The sequence below is a fragment of the Nanorana parkeri genome, unplaced genomic scaffold (genome assembly GCF_000935625.1).
Source record: "Nanorana parkeri isolate BGI_ZX_2015 unplaced genomic scaffold, ASM93562v1 scaffold1339, whole genome shotgun sequence".
NCBI lineage: Eukaryota > Metazoa > Chordata > Amphibia > Anura > Dicroglossidae > Nanorana > Nanorana parkeri.
Window position 1 is genome coordinate 350,659 of NW_017307607.1, and position 17,936 is coordinate 368,594.

General features: G+C 38.9%; 1 protein-coding gene across 6 annotated transcripts in view; it reads right to left on the reverse strand.

The window, feature by feature from the left end:
- Window positions 1-17,936, reverse strand: part of ARID1B (AT-rich interaction domain 1B) — a 351,874-nt gene that overhangs the window by 304,241 nt on the left and 29,697 nt on the right. For 4 of the 6 annotated variants that reach the window (XM_018569472.1, XM_018569469.1, XM_018569473.1 and 1 more), the window contains exon 2: window positions 12,965-13,159. In XM_018569472.1, coding sequence (XP_018424974.1) covers window positions 12,965-13,159 — 195 coding nt within the window. Of the gene's footprint in view, window positions 1-12,964; window positions 13,163-17,936 lie in introns of all 6 variants that reach the window. The other 2 variants (XM_018569468.1, XM_018569470.1) reach the window with 1 other exon arrangement.

The following is a 17,936-nucleotide window of genomic DNA, read 5'->3' on the forward strand; positions in this document are numbered from 1 at the left end:
ATTTTTCCTTAATATAGTAAAAAAATAAAACCCCCAGTGGTGAATAAATACCACCAAAAGAAAGCTCTATCTGTCCCCAAAAAAGGGTATAAAATTCATTTCAGTACAGCGCTGCATGACGGAATAAATGTCAGTCAAAGTACCGCAGCGCTGAATACTGAAAAATGGCCTGGATGGGAAGGGGGTTTAACACCGCGGATGTCAACTGGTTAAAATGTCCACTATACCCACGGTGGAGGAGTGGAGCGGACTGGTCCCGGATATCCAGGCCTCCGAGGAATGGTTAGCTACAGGTAATGAAAACTATGCACAACATTACTCTGTCTGGGCCACCTGGATCCATCACGAAATGAGCTCTGGTGCCACCGGGGGGCAATAGAAAGTAAAAAAGTATGAAGTAAACAGTATGGAGGTTTTGTAGCCTTGACAATTACTGCGATATGTTACACGATGCATGGTGAATTGTGAATATAACTTTGTATTACATACAGCCAAAAAGGGATGTTCTATAGATGACCCTTGTTTGTTTGTAGTAGACACGATCCTTGTTCCTCCCCTGAACCCCACCCTCCCCACCCATCTTCCCTTCCTTCCTTCCCTCCCACCATCCCCCTTATTTCCCACCCTTCCCCGCTCCCATCCCAGATGGGAAAATTACTTGGTCACTGCACGTTGGCGACCGGAAGTCCGCTAGCGAAGGCATATGGTTTGAGCCAGATGGCACTTTGCTGTATTCCCATCTCGATCCCTATTGTATCTCTTAGCTTGACCCTGTTATACCAACTGTTATGGTTTCTTTGTTTGTCATGTAAATTTGGAAACTTGGCAATAAATAAAGATTATACAAAAAAAAATGTCCTCTGAATAGAGTAGGCAGGAAAGGGGGGTGTGGTGAGTCACTCACTCAGCTGTGTGTAATATTAGCTTTAGCTATTCAGCCCTGTACACAGCAGTTAAGGTGACACTAAACTAAGGCGTTAAACCTTCAAAATCCATTTAAGTACGTTAACTATTAACAAAAATGCAGCTTATTTGTGTACCACTTGGCTGTAGAGCCTCAAATCATATCTGAATTTACGCCAATACTCATTTCTTCTGGAGGGTGGCTGTTTTTGTTCCCCATGGTCCCTGTGTGTGTTGTAAAATAGCCACCGCCCCAAGCTCACTCTTGTGATGGACTACAATCTCAAAAAAAAATAAGTAGAGCTGCAACAATTATTCGATTAAAATCGACGATGGAAAAGGTTGTCAACGTTTTCCATCGTCGATTCGCCGGCTAAAATGCAAATTTCCTGCTCGCCGCTGCACGCCACTCATGCCCGCAGCTTACGCCATGCCCACCGCACACGCTGAGGACATGCGTCTAGCCCTCTCCTCCCGGTGAGCTTCCCGACTCGCCACTGCCTGCCGACAACGCCGCTGCCCGCTGACAACACCATCATTCAAGGTAAGTCAAAATCAGCCGAGAGCTTTTTAATGTTTCCTTTTTTTAAAGGGGCACACTGCAGAACATTAGCAGCTATAGAGGAACAACAAATTCCAGCAATAATACATTTCAACACCCTGTATAATGTATTATTGCTGGGATTTGTTGTTCCTCTATAGCTGCTAATGTTCAGCAGTGTGCCGCTGTATTAAACATTGGTATTCTGTAGAGCTGCAACAATTATTCGATTAAAATCGACGATGGAAAACGTTGTCAGCGTCTTCCATCGTCGATTCGTCGGCTAAAATGTAAATTTCCCACTCACACCTGTTCGCGGCTTCATGCACGAGTTATGCTATGCACGCCGCGGACGCCATGCCCACTGTGCACACGCCGGGCACCCGGCCACTGGACACACGCCCGCAGAGCACGCCGCCGCCACTGCAGCGACTTACAAGGGTTCAGAAACAGGTAAGGGGGACCTGTTTTAATGTTTCCTGTTTAAAAAACAAAAAAAAGCGGCACACTGTAGAACACCAGCAGCTATAGAGGAACAACAAATCCCAGCAATGATACATTAAACAGCCTGTATAATGTATTATTGCTGGGATTTGTTGTTCCTCTATAGCTGATGGTATTCTCCATTGCGCTGTAAAATGTATTATTGCTGGGATTTGTAGTCCTCTATAACTGGCCAGTGGTAAACTGCATTGCGCAGTATAATAATTATACAGCGCAATGGAGAATACCACCAGCTATAGAGGACTACAAATCCCAGCAATAGTACATTATACTATAATGTACTATTGCTACATTCCTCTTTTTTTACTTCCACCGCGCCAAGCTTGCTCTCGTGATGGACTACAATCTCAATAGAAACTAGTAGTCCATCACTGGAGCCTTTTTTTTTGTTATCCAATTAACCGATTAAATTGAACTTAATAAATCGGCTAACTAATCGATTATGAAAATTATCGTTAGTTGCAGCCCTAAAAATAAGTAAACTAAAACTGAGATTGTAGTCCATAACGAGAGCGAGCTGGGAGCAATGTCTACTTTACAACACACACAGGGACCATGGGGAACAAAAGTGGCCGCCCTCCAGAAGGGAGGACAGCGTCAGCATGAATTCAGAGATGATTTGAGGTTTTAGATCCGAGTGATACACAAATAAGCTAAAGTTTCGTTAATAGTCAACCACTTCAAGACCAGGTGTTTAGACCCCCTTCCTGGCCAGGCCATTTTTCAGTATTCAGCGCTGCGATACTTTGACTGACGTTTATTCCGTCATGCGACGCTGTACTGAAATGAATTTTATACCGTTTTTTGGGGACAGATAGAGCTTTCTTTTAGTGGTATTTAATCACCACTACGGGTTTTATTTTTTACTATAATTAGGAAAAATTACTGAATTTTTTTTTTTAAAAAAAGAAACCCGGGGCGGCCGTTCTTTTACTACGGCCGGCCCGGAGGCAGTTAAGGTACTTGAATGCATTTTTTAAGATTTAACTCCTGAGTTTAGTGTCACTTTAAGGTAAAGCGTCATAAATGCTTCAAGCTACAACTTTTGCCTCCTTGCAGTGAATATGGAATATTCACATGGAATATTTCATTTTTTTAACTCCTTAACCAAATGTTTTATTTCAGTTTAAGGCATAATTTGTGAGAACAAAAAACAATATAAACTGGAAGCAAAATCATATCTACAGTTAACTAATATGTCACAAAGGTGCTGATGTCTAGGGATTGGGGGGTGGGGTATATGTGCCAAATCCCAGAGGTGCTAACCAATGATCTGAAGCTGTCCTAAAGCACAGATCTTTACAAAGTATTCCATACAATGCCTTTAAGACATGCCTTTAATGATTTGTGTGTAATGAATTATTCCTGTCATACACTCAAAGCACACCAAACTATCATAAGATCTGAGCAAGATGAAGGAGTTCTTGCCTAAGATATTCCCCAAGAGACCTCTTCCAAATCAAAACAATCTCTTAGTCAATACCAATATGCAACTGTAGGTCATAAACGTGCTGCTACAAACTGTACTCTTTACTGCTATTTAGAGAATATAGTATTGCTCTTCCTGATGTGCTGGCTATCATGAAGTTTAACATTTTGTATTTAAGTAAATAGATTAATGCAGCAGTCAATATCAAATGTGTCAAAACTAAACCAAAAACAACTAAAACCAAAAAAGATTGAGAAGTACTATACAGGAGGATGTTCCCAGAGTGTGTGTAGATAGATAGATAGATAGATAGATAGATAGATAGATAGATAGATAGATAGATAGATGCTCCGGGTGAGGGATTCCCCAGCCCACCCCCGAAGCCTCCCTGTCCCTCACTTGCTCCTCACTGCTAAGGCGCTCTGTCCATGACAGATTACACAGCGGAGAGGATTTCCCTGCTATGTAACCTGTTAGATGCCGATCTGAATGGAGAAAAAGCTGTCAGCTTCAGGCATGAAGCTGACAGCTTTTTACTCCATAATTCTAGGTGAGGCTCTCCCCTGACCGCACGTCCCAGATAGATAGATAGATAGATAGATAGATACAAATACATATTCACACATTTTAACATGATGTATTGTTTAAAAAATTAAATGCAGCAGATTATGGGAAAAAGTGCAGATGCAAAGAGGATGTTACCATCACTGAGAATAATATGCCAAAATGACTTTTCTTGTAGTAGCTGAGCCGGATCCTGTCCCTACCTTCTTCCCACACCTCCCTCTCAGTTAGTTTGCAAATCACATTAAAGAGCCAAGATCCTCAAAAGATGGGGTCACAGAAGAGGCTACCTTACTCTACCGCCACCTGAGAGTCTACTCTCCTTTATGGATAGTTACAGACTAGCCCAAATTAAGCACTTTCAGGCTTCAATCACATTTCGAGTTCTACAAATCCCTACAGGGATTTGGTAACTTCTATGCTTCAAAGCAGCAGAGAAGGGCCAAGTATCCTCCTTCTACAATATGCTACAAGAGAAAAAGCGGTTTGTGAAACTGCCTGCTATGTTCAAATGGGAGGAGGATCTGGGGGCGAAACCTCTACGGAGGAGGCTTGGTCTTTGGCGTGCAAGGCTAATGCCTCCAGCTCTAAATGCGTGACCCATGGGGAAATCTCTCTAAAAATAATGTTGAGGTGGTACTTTACCCCCTATCGTCTCTCTAACGTTCAAGGTTTATGAAGTTTAGTTAGAAGTTGTGTTTTATTTATGTGAAGCCTCCTTATTTAAAAAAAAATCCCCCTATCATTGCAGTAAAATCATTTAGCCTCTTATGTTACAGCTGGTGGACTACTTTCTCCAACTGGGTTTCTGAACAATTAAGTTTTGGTTGGCAACACAACCCCTTTCTGTCTTCAAACAAGAGGGGGCATTGTCAAGTTTTCCAATAGCACTGATGGGCAGTAAAGCCCTACGGTACCATCACTTTGTGACTGTCCAGAAATAGTCTAGGCATTTGTTGACAGCACAGCCAGGAGCATTAAGAAGATAGAGTGACAGAGATTCGAGTGACGTCATAGCTATATTTTTTGCGTCGGCTATACCACTACTTTTAAGATGATGCTGGGTCAGTGACCGTTGGGAGATGAAGGACACAAGTGGAGACTTTGCCAAACGATTTACATCTAACGTTTAATACATTCCCTTACATTAGCCTTTTTAAAATGTTTTCAGCTGTTTTTAAGCAGGAAACTGCACACTGAGGCAACACTATTAAAACTGATTTCCTGTTCATTGAGTGGGACAAATTAAGCAGAAAAACTGTGGTTTTTGTGGTTTTTGAGAGTTCAGGTTTAAATAATCTATAATGAGTTTCATGTCTCATACAAGGTCTCCTCTACATTTAAAACATCCTATGAAGTGTTAAGAAGCACCTCATCTTAACTCTGGACCAGTCACACAATGACTATCTCAGGGCTTCATTAGAGTAAAGCCTATGCTTCAATTCCCACACTTTGATTTAATTTATTCAACATTAAACATTGCTTTAACAGTGATTTCTATGGAATCACAACTCCTGCATTTAATGATTTCCTTTTTATTGGCACCAAAAATATGTTAGACTGGACATAGCTTAGTTCCAAACAGCACTGTGCTGGTGATTTGAGATGGGGATCCATTTTTTAGCACCTGCCTGAAACTGAATAGCATATGGGCTGTTATTAACATAGCAAGACACCTGCATGATCATATGGATATTAGCTTGCATGAACATGGATATTACCCTTCAGGAAAGAGATGGCAATTATTTTTCTTTTGTTTAAGAAAGGCCAAAGGTGGGTCTTGCGTGAAAATGCAACTTCCAAATAAAAAAGGCTAAGTAAAAGCAATAAATACTGGAAGAATAAAAAAAAAAAAAAAAGGAGGAAAAAACTTACCTTACACTCTGGTTTGCAGCCACTTTCTATAGGTACCAAAGACCTCGCTGCAGGATCCTGCAAAACCGGAGGATCCCAAATCTCACACACTCAACGGACACACTCCAGAACTCAAGGTGCACACATTCACATGGGATGTGGAATCCCCAGCTTACCCAGAATCATGGGTAAAAACCCAATGTCACCTTTGCTTAGGCAAGCTAGGAAGCTCAATTTAGCAATAATACGAATGGCTTTTATTTGGGAGTGGGGGTGTTTTTTCATGGGGTGTGGGGTAGAATGGTGATGCAAAAGATTAAAAAACTTCCACTTCACGTTACATTATAATTAAAATTTGTTCATATACTCATTTACTATATAAAGCTATAAAATACTGCTGTATGGGTGTCATATACTGTAATACCAAAACTCGTAGAGCCTGCTTCAGAAACTGCAGTGTCCCTAATTTTCAGCAAAGGGATAACTTGGCGTTTTTGTTTTAAAATACTCCAATATGAAACAGGAAAACAAAACATTTCAGCACTGCCTTCATGATAGTCCTTAAATTTCAGAACTCCATTGGGAATTCATAAGCCCTTTTCTTCTGCACTTTATTCTGCTATTTCCAAAAGAATGATAAAATGTTTTACTTTTTTCCCATTCTATTATTTCTATAATCTCTCTTAAGATGTCAAAGAAAAGATTTGTGTGGTGAACAATATAATACAAAATAAATACAGGTTGTTCTCTTATTTGTTCTGTAAGGTGTAAGTTCTTACTCGAATACATTTTACTATGCCTTTTAGAGAATGTACCCATATAGCAAGTTAATGAAACTTTCTACGAGGTAACACTTAGGAATAATGAAAGGGAGCAGTAATAGCAACAATAATAATAAAAAACAACAACAGCAATAATACATAGAATAAAATGCTCCCCATTGGGTAAAAACAGACGGTTAAGATACTGTATCAAACAGCTCTGCTGGCAAATAAACTATCAGGCTAAAGGTCGAGAGATTTACTTAGAGTTTGTCAGAAAAACAAAACATCTTAACAATACACAAAGGGGATCATTCTCTAGAATAGAATAGCTGTTACTGAGTAAAATCACACCACAGGTGACTAAATTATATACTAATTTCAGAGCATTTTATGCATTCTGGTGATTTACCGGGAGATTTGCAGCTAATTGAAGAATATAAAGTGGAAGAAAAAATGTGAACACCACATACTGATTAATACTTTGTAAAAGAAAATAATCAGAAGAATACAGGAACCAGTGGGCTTATTTGGTGTGAACCTGCAACACGCCTCCTGCTCTTAAAAGGGAACTACGGGAAAAATATAAATTGACGATTCTTTCACCGATACTAAACAGGTGGCAATTGTGCACATTGTGCGAAGAGTGATTTAGCTTTATTTTTTTTAAATAAAAACAATTGGTCCAGGTTGTTCTGGTTATAGTTCAGTGAAGGCACCACCATTTTTTTAAAAAACATAATTCCTTAAGAGTCTCAATAGAATTATAGCACTTCTACCTAAATCGTGATTGAGAGATTACATTTCATACCTTGTGTCTGGGATCATTCCCTTGCTAGAAGATGAACTGTCACCCAAGATTAGTTGTTTTTTTTTTCATTTGTGTAGCAAGATAGATACTTTATTGTCATTGTATAAAATACAACAGCATTTTGAAATTTTGTGTTGTACTCTTTACAACAGCCATAAAATGACATTCCACTGTATCACAATCCACATGAACCCAATACCTAAAATAAATACCCACATACCACAAAACAAAACTCCCCTCCTTTATATACTGTACCTATAAATTAGTGATATGTCTGCAGTATTTTTGTCACACTGTGCTCCATCCATTCTTTCTTGTGTTATGACATTGTACCCAATTTGTGCTGAGGAAAGAAGCTCATAACACCCCAGACTATTCCAGAGTAGGACAACCAAGTTTACTTTTGGCGCAAAATTTTTTATATCTTATGTTTTACATTTGAAATGCTCTCCTTAAGAACCGACATGCTGGATGAAGCAATATAAATAACGACATCACAATTTCCCACAAAGCTATCAATGCTATATATTAAATAATGCAGATCTTATCAAATAAAAAAATGTCATCATCTCCCAAAACACTGGGCCAAAAATACTATATGTCCCTTCAAATTATTGAGCTCAGGTTTTGCCAGTAAAAGGTATTTGGTAATGCTATAACACACAAAGGCATTTTAGACAGTTGTGTGCTTCCAAATTTATGGCAACAGTTTGGGGAAGCATGACTGTGCCCCTATGTACTAAGACAGGCCAATAAAGACAAAAAAATTGAAATTCCAGCTGGGCAAGACTGAAGTGTATGAGGGGAGAACGAGGAATTGGCCCCCCAGTAATATGAATGGTTGTTTTTTTACTCCATAAAGATAAGGTTTGACTAGTTTAGTGTTGAGGAACTGGAACTGCAGAGGGCCCTCATACCTACTAAATACCTTTGAGATTAACTCAAATGCTGATTACACGCCAGGTCTTCTCATTCAACAGCAGTACCTGATCTCATAAATGGATCTGCTGAGCTGAATGGGCACAATAGCCCATGGACAGAGTTCAAACGCCTTTCCAGAATAGTGCAGACTATTTTAGCCACAAAGTGGGGCAAATGCTATATTGATGCCCATGATTTTGCAAGGGGATGATTAACATGCTCATATTATTAGGTGTGATGGTTAGGTGTCCACAATGCTTTTACCATACTGTGTATTTTTGTAACTGACAACTCCTAGGCTCTGATTTTATCAAGCTTTGCACATATGTTGGCGATGTGATCAAAATTGGCACTTTTGGAGGTCAGGTCAAATCCTACCCACATTAGTATTATGTTAATAGCAGTTTGAAGTTTGCTACTGATCATAGAGTAAAATTACATATATATATATTTTCACCAAACAGCCAAAGCACATCTAAACCCTAAAACAAAAATGTAATATATTGCAGCTCACCATTACTTAGATGTGGTGGCCGCATTGGTTTTCTTTTTCCACCCTAAGAACATTTTCAACAAGTACAAATAATACCGAAGGATTTTGTCAGAAATGTGGTGTCCTTGTCACTTCCTGTGAACTTACAAGAAAGCACAAACATTCTTTTCTTTCTTGTATAAACTACTAGTCCCATCAATCTACTGTAATAGATGATGATCAAAGGCAGACATGTTTGAAGTCCAGTCTTGATGCCCCCATCAGTGCAATGGTGAAATGAGCATAGACATGAAGGGACTGGAAGAGTATTTTTTCCAGGATTACCATGTAAAAATAATGGGGGGGAAAAAAATCCAGAAAAGAGAAAAAAAAAACGAATTCAGCCACTACAACTAAGGACTGGTAAGCTGCATGATATAATAATATATGATATAATTATATATGATAATGTTTAAAGGAGAACTATGGGGTTAAGTCTTTTCCCCATAGTTCTCTTTAGGGTAACGGGAGGACACAAACTAGCGTCCTCCCGTCACCCTAGGCTCAGTATACCACGAGCTGTAGCTCGTGGTATACTGAAACGTTTGTGCCGGGATCCGCCCAGCTGCGTGAGTGACAGCTGGCTCTGCCTATCTAAAGGCAGAGCCAGCTGTACCCGCCCCCTCCCCGTCCATTCCGCCAGTCAGCGCTGGCGGGTTGGAGCGGGGAAGGGGGAATCCAGCCCCTCCCCTGTCACGGCAGAGAGCCGTGACAGGATCGAGAGGTGAGCGAACGCCGGTATGTGTTCGCTCACCTCCCGGTCTACTGAGCCAACCTGTGACAGTCTCATTATCACAGGTCGGCTAGAACTATGAGGTGAGTGAATATCACTCACCTCATAGTTCTCCTTTAACCAAAGTGAAATATTTATAGCATTAGCTAATGGACCACAATAATTACATAGGTACAACCTTACTATGGTTATTCTTTTGCTTTTCAGGCATTACAGAACAGAAATGATAAAAGTATCAGCCATTAGGAATTGTCAGTCCAAAAAAAAAACCCATCACATTGATACCGCATTTTGATTATTTTGTAAAACATAAAAAGGTGCATGTGATATTACTCAAAAAATACACATATCACTGTTCATGTAAACTATTTGTAGGGCATTGTGTAAGACAAAAATATAACCTCTACCATCTAGAATGTCATTCAATGGAAACTTATATCTTGCCATCACAGTAGGAAACTCTCAAGAGCACAAATGATATAGTTTTAAAAACAATGTGTCCCCAGGATTATTAAGAACTGTAGAAAAATGTGAGCTCCTTTTTGCTGAAGATCCTTAGAAACACGAGCCTGAAATTAATATACTACCTTTTTGCAAAAGTTTGTGTACATAACCTGCCAAGCCAACAGTAAATTACTTTCTTTGGAAACGGTCCAACATCTCCAAGTTGGAAAGCTACCCACGAAGTCCAAAATATCCTCTTTCCAGAATGCAGTAATGCTATGCAGGATCTGAGCCAGAAAGCTTTCCTACAGGCCATTGCATCAACCAAGGCTGAATTAGAAGACAGTATTTACATAGTTGTTCTTTAAAGCAGTACGGGGTTTATCCGAGCTTATTCAATAATAGAAATGTTAGAGGGGAAAAAAGGTGAAATTCCACTTTACCCAAAGAGTGAAAATATGCTGAATGAACAAAATGAGGCTCTAGAACATAACAAGGATTCAGGGAAGAATGTTTACAAGTTTTACTATCAGTTATTGCATATTTCCTATAATGTTTACAGGAAATGAGCATCAGGGTTCCTAACAATTCCCCCTACTGTCCATTAACACTGCTAATATGTACACTTGTCACATCTGTGCATTGTCTAAGTCCCCATTCACTCCTCTGTGTTCTGTGAACGTGCCAAATGCGTAGCATGCGTTTTGATTGTAGTGACAAAAAAATTTGAAGGAGCAGGATGGAAAAATTTTCTTGAAAGACAAATATGAACATCAAATAAATTTTGGAAAGACATTTGTCAAGTCTCTGATGGCATTATCGAATGTTCTGACAACATTTTTCATATGAACATTCGTGTGAAAATCTACCGGTGTATGGCTAGCTTAAGGCTGGACATACGTGGGTCTAAATGAGGGTGTTGAGAATGAGATAGACAGAGAAAGAAATCACTTGATCACTAGACAAAGTGGGCTGGAGGAATCTCCATTGTATTCTGGCAGCCACATCTCCCGCAGCTGCTGGCACTGCCGAACAGTGACTCCATCTCATAACATTGAGCGCACCCGCTCAGTCGATTTTTGATGAGCCGAGGAGTGCTTGCAGGGCCAAACAAGGCTCAAATTTCGGCCAATTCAGTGGGGCTACCCCCACATTGCATGGGTTAAGTGCTCATTTGTGTCTAGGTGTATAAAAAAAAAAAAAGAAGAAGGTTATACCCACCAGACCATCCCAACATATCCAAGCTAGTTCTTAGACCAGTGTCTGGAACATCTCTCCCCCTCTGCAGGATCCTGGTGTCATCACGTTCTATACACTGTGCATAGCATAGACTGTGTATAAACGTAAGGAGCATTCCATCTGTGCAGTGGAGGAGTAGAGATGCTTCAGTGATCACAGAAGCAGGGAGCAGGCTCAGATGGTCTGATGAGTATAACTTTTTTTAGCACCTAGAGAAAAACAAGCACTTAACCCTTGCAAGGGTTAATAACATTTTTAACCAAAGTCCTTCTTTAAGCATAAAAATGTATCCCAAAACATAAATACAGGAATAGTTATTGTTCTTGGCTTTATTATGCTATATATAATACTTCTGTATGTGTCTATACAAACTGGCACATGGGATAATGATCAATAAAAAAAACCCACATATACACACACTATTTATTATGCTGAATCTAATAACTGCAGGAGAATACATTTTTGGAACTAAATTAGCATAACACATTGCTTATAACATGCTCTGACATCAGACTATTTCTATACGATAGTTATTATACCTTTCTGCTCACAAGGAGAACAACAGATAAATTAGCTTTACACCTGAGAAAGATCAAGGTAACAGTACGACAGAGGATTTGTCCATTCAAAAGAAATTTGGTGTCATAATTATCCATTTGTTTTTTCCCTCGTTGGATATTAGTGATCATAACTGTAGTGTGGCTGAGCCAATTATATTAGTACTGTGAAAAGAAGGATAAGGGCCAGCAGCCAATCACTATGCCAGGACACTGGCTGCTTATGGATAATTTTCAATTATACAGCAATTAGCAAATGAACAGGAAATCTCAACACTCCTCTACTTAACATGTTGTAACTCCATACCAAAAATCATCTCGTATAACCACCTTGGCTTTGTATAAACATGAAGCTTGACAGCTGACATATGTCACAAAACTGGACCAAGTAAGGGCAACTACTATGATTGATAAGTGGAAGAAATGTTGCAATTTAGATGAAAACATAATTAATAAAAGCATAATAAATAAAAGTAGGGATGTTCAGATATCAAGTACCGTACTCGGTACAAGTACAGATACTTTTCTAGCTCCAAGACCAGTACTGACACTTGTCCAAGTACTCACAGATACAAGTACTGATACATTCTCTGCATTTTCTGGCAGTGGTGGAACCTCAGAGCTAGGTCCCAGCTGCAACCGCTGCAACCCTGGTAGTTCTCTTGAAAATGCCAAGTATCGGCACTGGTATCTGAATTGGTATCTGAACATCCCTAAATAAAAGTAATTTATTTTGATGGCTTGGCTTGTATTCCCTTTAACCAGGTGATATATTACATCTAAACCTGACTTGAATGGAAGGCTATACAAAGTTTAAAAGCTGCCATTATATCCCTATATCAGCAGTGCAAGCGCAAACCGTTAAAATTAAGGTTTCTTTCAGTGATTTATAAAGTACTGAAGCCAGAGACAGCCAGTCAACTATCATTTTTAGAAGCAGGTCAACAAAAGCAGCCCCCATATTCCTCTCGGCACAGGTTTCCTTCCATTAAGGCAATGATGAACCACAAAGTGTGGTACCCATGGCAAAGAGCAATAACTCAGTAGCTACAGTCAACTAAAATGTTAACAGAGGTTATGGCTTATTACACATTACTGCCTTTGCACAATGTTATTGAAAAGGCTACATATTTTACATAATGCTCAACATAAGTCTGATGTATAGACAAACCTGTTGCTGTGGATACTGCATTCCTGTAATGCCACTGTGGGTCCGTCCCTGTATTGCCATTGGATATCTTTGTGGTCCTGGTTGTCCATATGATTGGCCTGGATAAGGACTGCTTTGCTGTGTCTGAGAGTAGGGACTATTGCCCATTCCATAAAGTGGAGGTCTTTTCATTACCACTGGCTCCATTGGACTTCCCTGCTGGAAAACAAAAAAACGTCTGAATGCAGTGAATTCCATTTAAAATGTGTAAGATCAGGTTGTCCCAAGATTTTTTTGTGATTATTTTGTTAACTACAGAGATCAGTGATGAAACAGAACTAAAAACAAGTTTTGTACGAATACTGATGGAGGTTTTGCAGAACTTTGGTATATAAATGATTTCATGGGATGTGCAATGATGTAATTTCTCTTCAAAGCTATGCTATGGCAGATTACATCTATAATCCTATTGGCTGTTGTGGCCTGCAGTAAACATTTTTATAAAAACACCCTTTAGTGAAATAATCAAAGTGCACTCTTGCCTCTATACATGAAGACTAGTAATTTTAGTAATGGATTTTAGGAACAACAACCTTATAAAGGAAAGTATGGCATATTGTCGTTATGTGCATACTGAGTTATCATTGTAGTTTCTACCTTTTTTGTGCATTAACGTACATTTCCTTAAGACATCCTGCTCACTTTAAATGAGCCCTTAACAAGCCTCAAGGTACAAAATAAACTGGCACTTTTTTGAGCAACACAATGTACAGTGTATTCCCATCTGTGTATTGTGGTGTGCTAATTTAGAATACTGTACATACCCATGTTGGGATGGCATTCAGGATAACCGTAATGCATGGTGACCGTGTGTTAACACACGCACATAGGTGTGAACAGAGCCTAAATAATTTCATCTTTTTATATTGTATTGAATTGAGGCATTTCACGATTATTCACTAGAGGGTGTTCTCAGTATCTAAGCGCAATTTTTCAGTTCCTCTTGAGATGATGTTCTCACGGGGAGTGACCAAATCATTACCTTGCATTGTAAGAAGAAAAAGAAAAGCACAACCACTGTGTATCATTGTATTACATTACATTATCAAGTCTGCATTTGTAATCAGCATGTATGGATGCCTTCCTGCCCATATAAAAATACAAAATTGTACATAGTAACAACATAATATAATATTATTCACATGAAGCTGCTCTTTTACATGTTTAACAAATACACAGAAACTGAAAGGGACTATACATTTCCTTTAACAACTTAATACATGTTTACTATTAGGATAATTCAGGACTTAGCTTTGATAATCAATAGTCTATATTTTTTAGTCAGTAATATATCACTATCCATTTTTTGAAGTAACTGCACCCACAAGTGACGGGCCTTAAAGGGTACGTACTGCTCAGTTTTCATAATTTAATTTGCACTTTTATGCAGTATTCATACACCGATATGGAAATGTAAACCAGCACAACAAGCAACATATAAAAACCTAATATACTACAAAAAAACAAATTATAAAAAAGAAAAAAAAAACATTTACACAACTGGGAACCAGAGAGCCTTCATGATTTTTAATCATAAATTATAAACTATAATAAAACCTACTACTAACATAGGGTCCACTTACATACTAGACAGTATATAACAATATATTAACCATAGAACAGATTTCAAATATGATGAATGAATGGTCACACAACAAAACACTGTACTTCAGTCCAGCATCAGACTTCACAACTAAATATTGTGAGCTATAATCCACTAACCAGATTCCAAAGTATGTGCTGGAGCTACAAAAGCAAAGTACATCATCTGCTCTCATTTCCCCTCTGATTTCCAGAAGCAGATATATAGTGCAGAAATAAAATCCAGTGGGTAAACATGTAAGAAATGCAATACAGCCAAAAAATATGGGCACCTGTCCATCACACCTAATATGAGTTATTTGGATATCCCATTTCAAAACAAAAAGGCAATGACATGAAAGCTCCCCCACATTTTTCAGCTATGCCAGCCTTCACTATTCTGGCAAGGTTGACTACAAGAAGACCTGGCTCCCAGCCAGCATTCTATTTAATTACAAATGTGTTCATAAGGGTTGAGGTCAGGGCTCTGTGTGCAATCAAGTTTCTTCACACCAAACTCATCAGGTGAGTATAACTGTTATTTTTGTCCCTGGACAAAAACAAGCACTTAAAACATTCAGTACAGGGGTAGCCTCGCTGCAAAGGTAAAGCATATTTATGCCTAGAGTTGTTCTTTAAGAGGCCAATACCGGTAACATAAAGGTAGTCTGGGACCAATTGATGGATCACCGGGGAAGCACTTTTTCAAACAAAATATAAATATCGTATTTATTCCCAGCATTGGGTGCATATCATGGATTGATTTAGTTGTTGTGCTTAGGGAACGGTTTAACCATATATCATGCTGTGACTTGATAGTGACAATACTTGGGATAGCCAGTGCCCAAAATTGTTGTAAGAAAGTACTTAAAGTACACCAAGGAGATGCATTTGACATATGTTATGTTATTATAATGTCTATGCTCCTGGTATGAAAAAATAGGGCAGAACCTATATTCTAGTCCATACCAATTGCTATACATCTCTACTAATAGTGGGGCTAATTGAGCCATCTCTTTTTGCATGTGCTGTAAATATTTTGCTGTTGGCATGTGATGGTGTCTTAGGTGCTTCGGACACCATTGCTAGTACCTTTGTCCCTTAATGAGTATTTTGAACTCCAATTCGGACTATGGCCTTTTATATGATGGGTCCCAATGTGTTGGTTTTTATGGGGGAGGGGTCATGTACCTAGGTACATGTTTTAATTAACTTTCAAGTTCGAGTTTCGAGACATTGTTTATTTTGGAATGGGAATATTTTGTCTTTGGTTTTGATGGTTATTGCGGTTAGCATACTGTATTGGTGAATTAGAATTCTATACACAATTCAGTCCTGGTATAGTCCTAAACAGAAAATGGCAATAGGTCCCTCCTTCTTTTGTGATTATTGTATGCTGAGGACTTTAGTACTTTGAGGGTTGGGAGGGTTTCGGTCAACTTTGCTTCACACAAGCACTCCGTTCAGCTGCAGCAAGCAAAGAAAATACCTTTATTGCTCCTGGTGGCTAAACAAAATGACAGGGAGATAAAGGGTGGTATGTTGATGAGGGGCACATTAAAGAGAACCTGCTTGCCCTCAATGAGCATGGGCATTTGATAGTTAATTGGTAGATATTGTAAGTTGGTGTACGGGGACAGTTACTACAATACTATTTATGATGTTTTTTTATTGAAATGTGTAAATAAATCTTTTGAATTATGATGGAACTCTGGTACATGTTTAACACCTTTGTGACTGACGACGTACAGTGTACGTCGCCAGCATCAGGGCTGTTTAAACAGACTCCCGGTGTCTATTGCCGCCGGGAGTCTGTTTAAACTTGTAAAGCCGACTGTCGGCTTTACAACAGAAGCGATTCTGGCGACTTACCTGTCACCAGTAAAACAGTAGAAAGGTACAGTAGAAAGATGGAGACTCTCATAGTTTAGAGTTAGGACCGCACTAGAAGAGGTGCCTTGGCGCGGCTGTGCGGCTTTCACATTTTCTGCAAAAAAAATTGTATGTTGTTGTGTTTTGGAGCATTTAATTAAATTTTTCACTAAATGTTGGGGTTTACTAAGGAGTTGCGCTAATATTGCGCAACATAAAAATTTGCAACTACCACCATTTTATTCTATAGGGTCTTGGCATTCAGAAAATATATAATGTTTGGGGGTTTTAAGTCATTTTCAGGCCTAAAATGTGGAATATAACATAGGTGCACAAAATGAAAAAAAGGACTCAGTCATGAAGGGGTTAAAGATTTTTTCTAATACTTATTTTCTAATATATTAGTTGTTCCTATGGTGAGCTGAGATACTAAACATTGTTTTTCTGTTCTGTAGTTTCAGAATCATAACCTCCAATTCATTTGAAATTTTTTTTAATACAATATAGCTTTTCGGTTTCTGTACACTTTGAGCACTTTGACATATGAAAATGTGTAAGAATTATAAATGCAGTTATTCCCACAAAATTCTTAAGACGTGAACATCAAACAGCAAACGTATGACACTTGCAAGATCTTACACACCTTTAGAAGTTCCTGCAGAAAAAAAAAAAGGATGGGATAACCTACTTTATTTGCAACTTTAATAGGAACATTTCTATTCTCACAAAAGGCAATCTTTTCTTTTGAAAAATCTCTGAAATAGAGCCACTCCTGTTAGGCTTTAGACACAGGAGGTGACTGAGCTAAGAATACAGTCGCAAAGGGTAAGGGTTTGGCCATTATACATGGAAATTGAAATACAGGGCAGTGGAGGCTTTGCCCATAACAACCAGATATGTTGTCATTTTACTGGTGCTGGTTCCACAAGTGATGGTTTGCTGTGTTTAACACAAACTCTTTCTCACTACAGCTTTTTTTGGCACTTTTTAGGAAAAGCTAAATAGTATTCCGTCCTAGCTAATGACTCTAGCTACTGAATTTTCTGTCAGTAATTAAAAACTGTTTGCTCCTTCTTCCTTGAATCTTTGGCAATAACACCAGTCACACTCAAATGATGTTGGGGTACTAAGGCTTATAGAGAGTAAGGTTGTATAACCAGGCAGATTATGGTAAAGTGCGGCAAAAAGCCCTCAACTGAATCATTGTGAAGCCTACATGTAGAAGTCCCCAGTGCTTCAACATTGTTTAGGCATGAGTTGTATTCAATTACAAACCATAGATGAAGATGCAACCTTTAAAAGCCACTCCTTCCCCAAGCTTACAGGTTTTACTTCATATAAGGCACACTAGAGCCATCATAAAACAGAAGATATCTACATGTCTCAGATGCATACAAAATACCAAACATACGGTTTTATTGCCAATTGGGATAGTAGGCAGAGTCAGTCTTTTGTATATTCAAAACAGCTGGTTTACGCA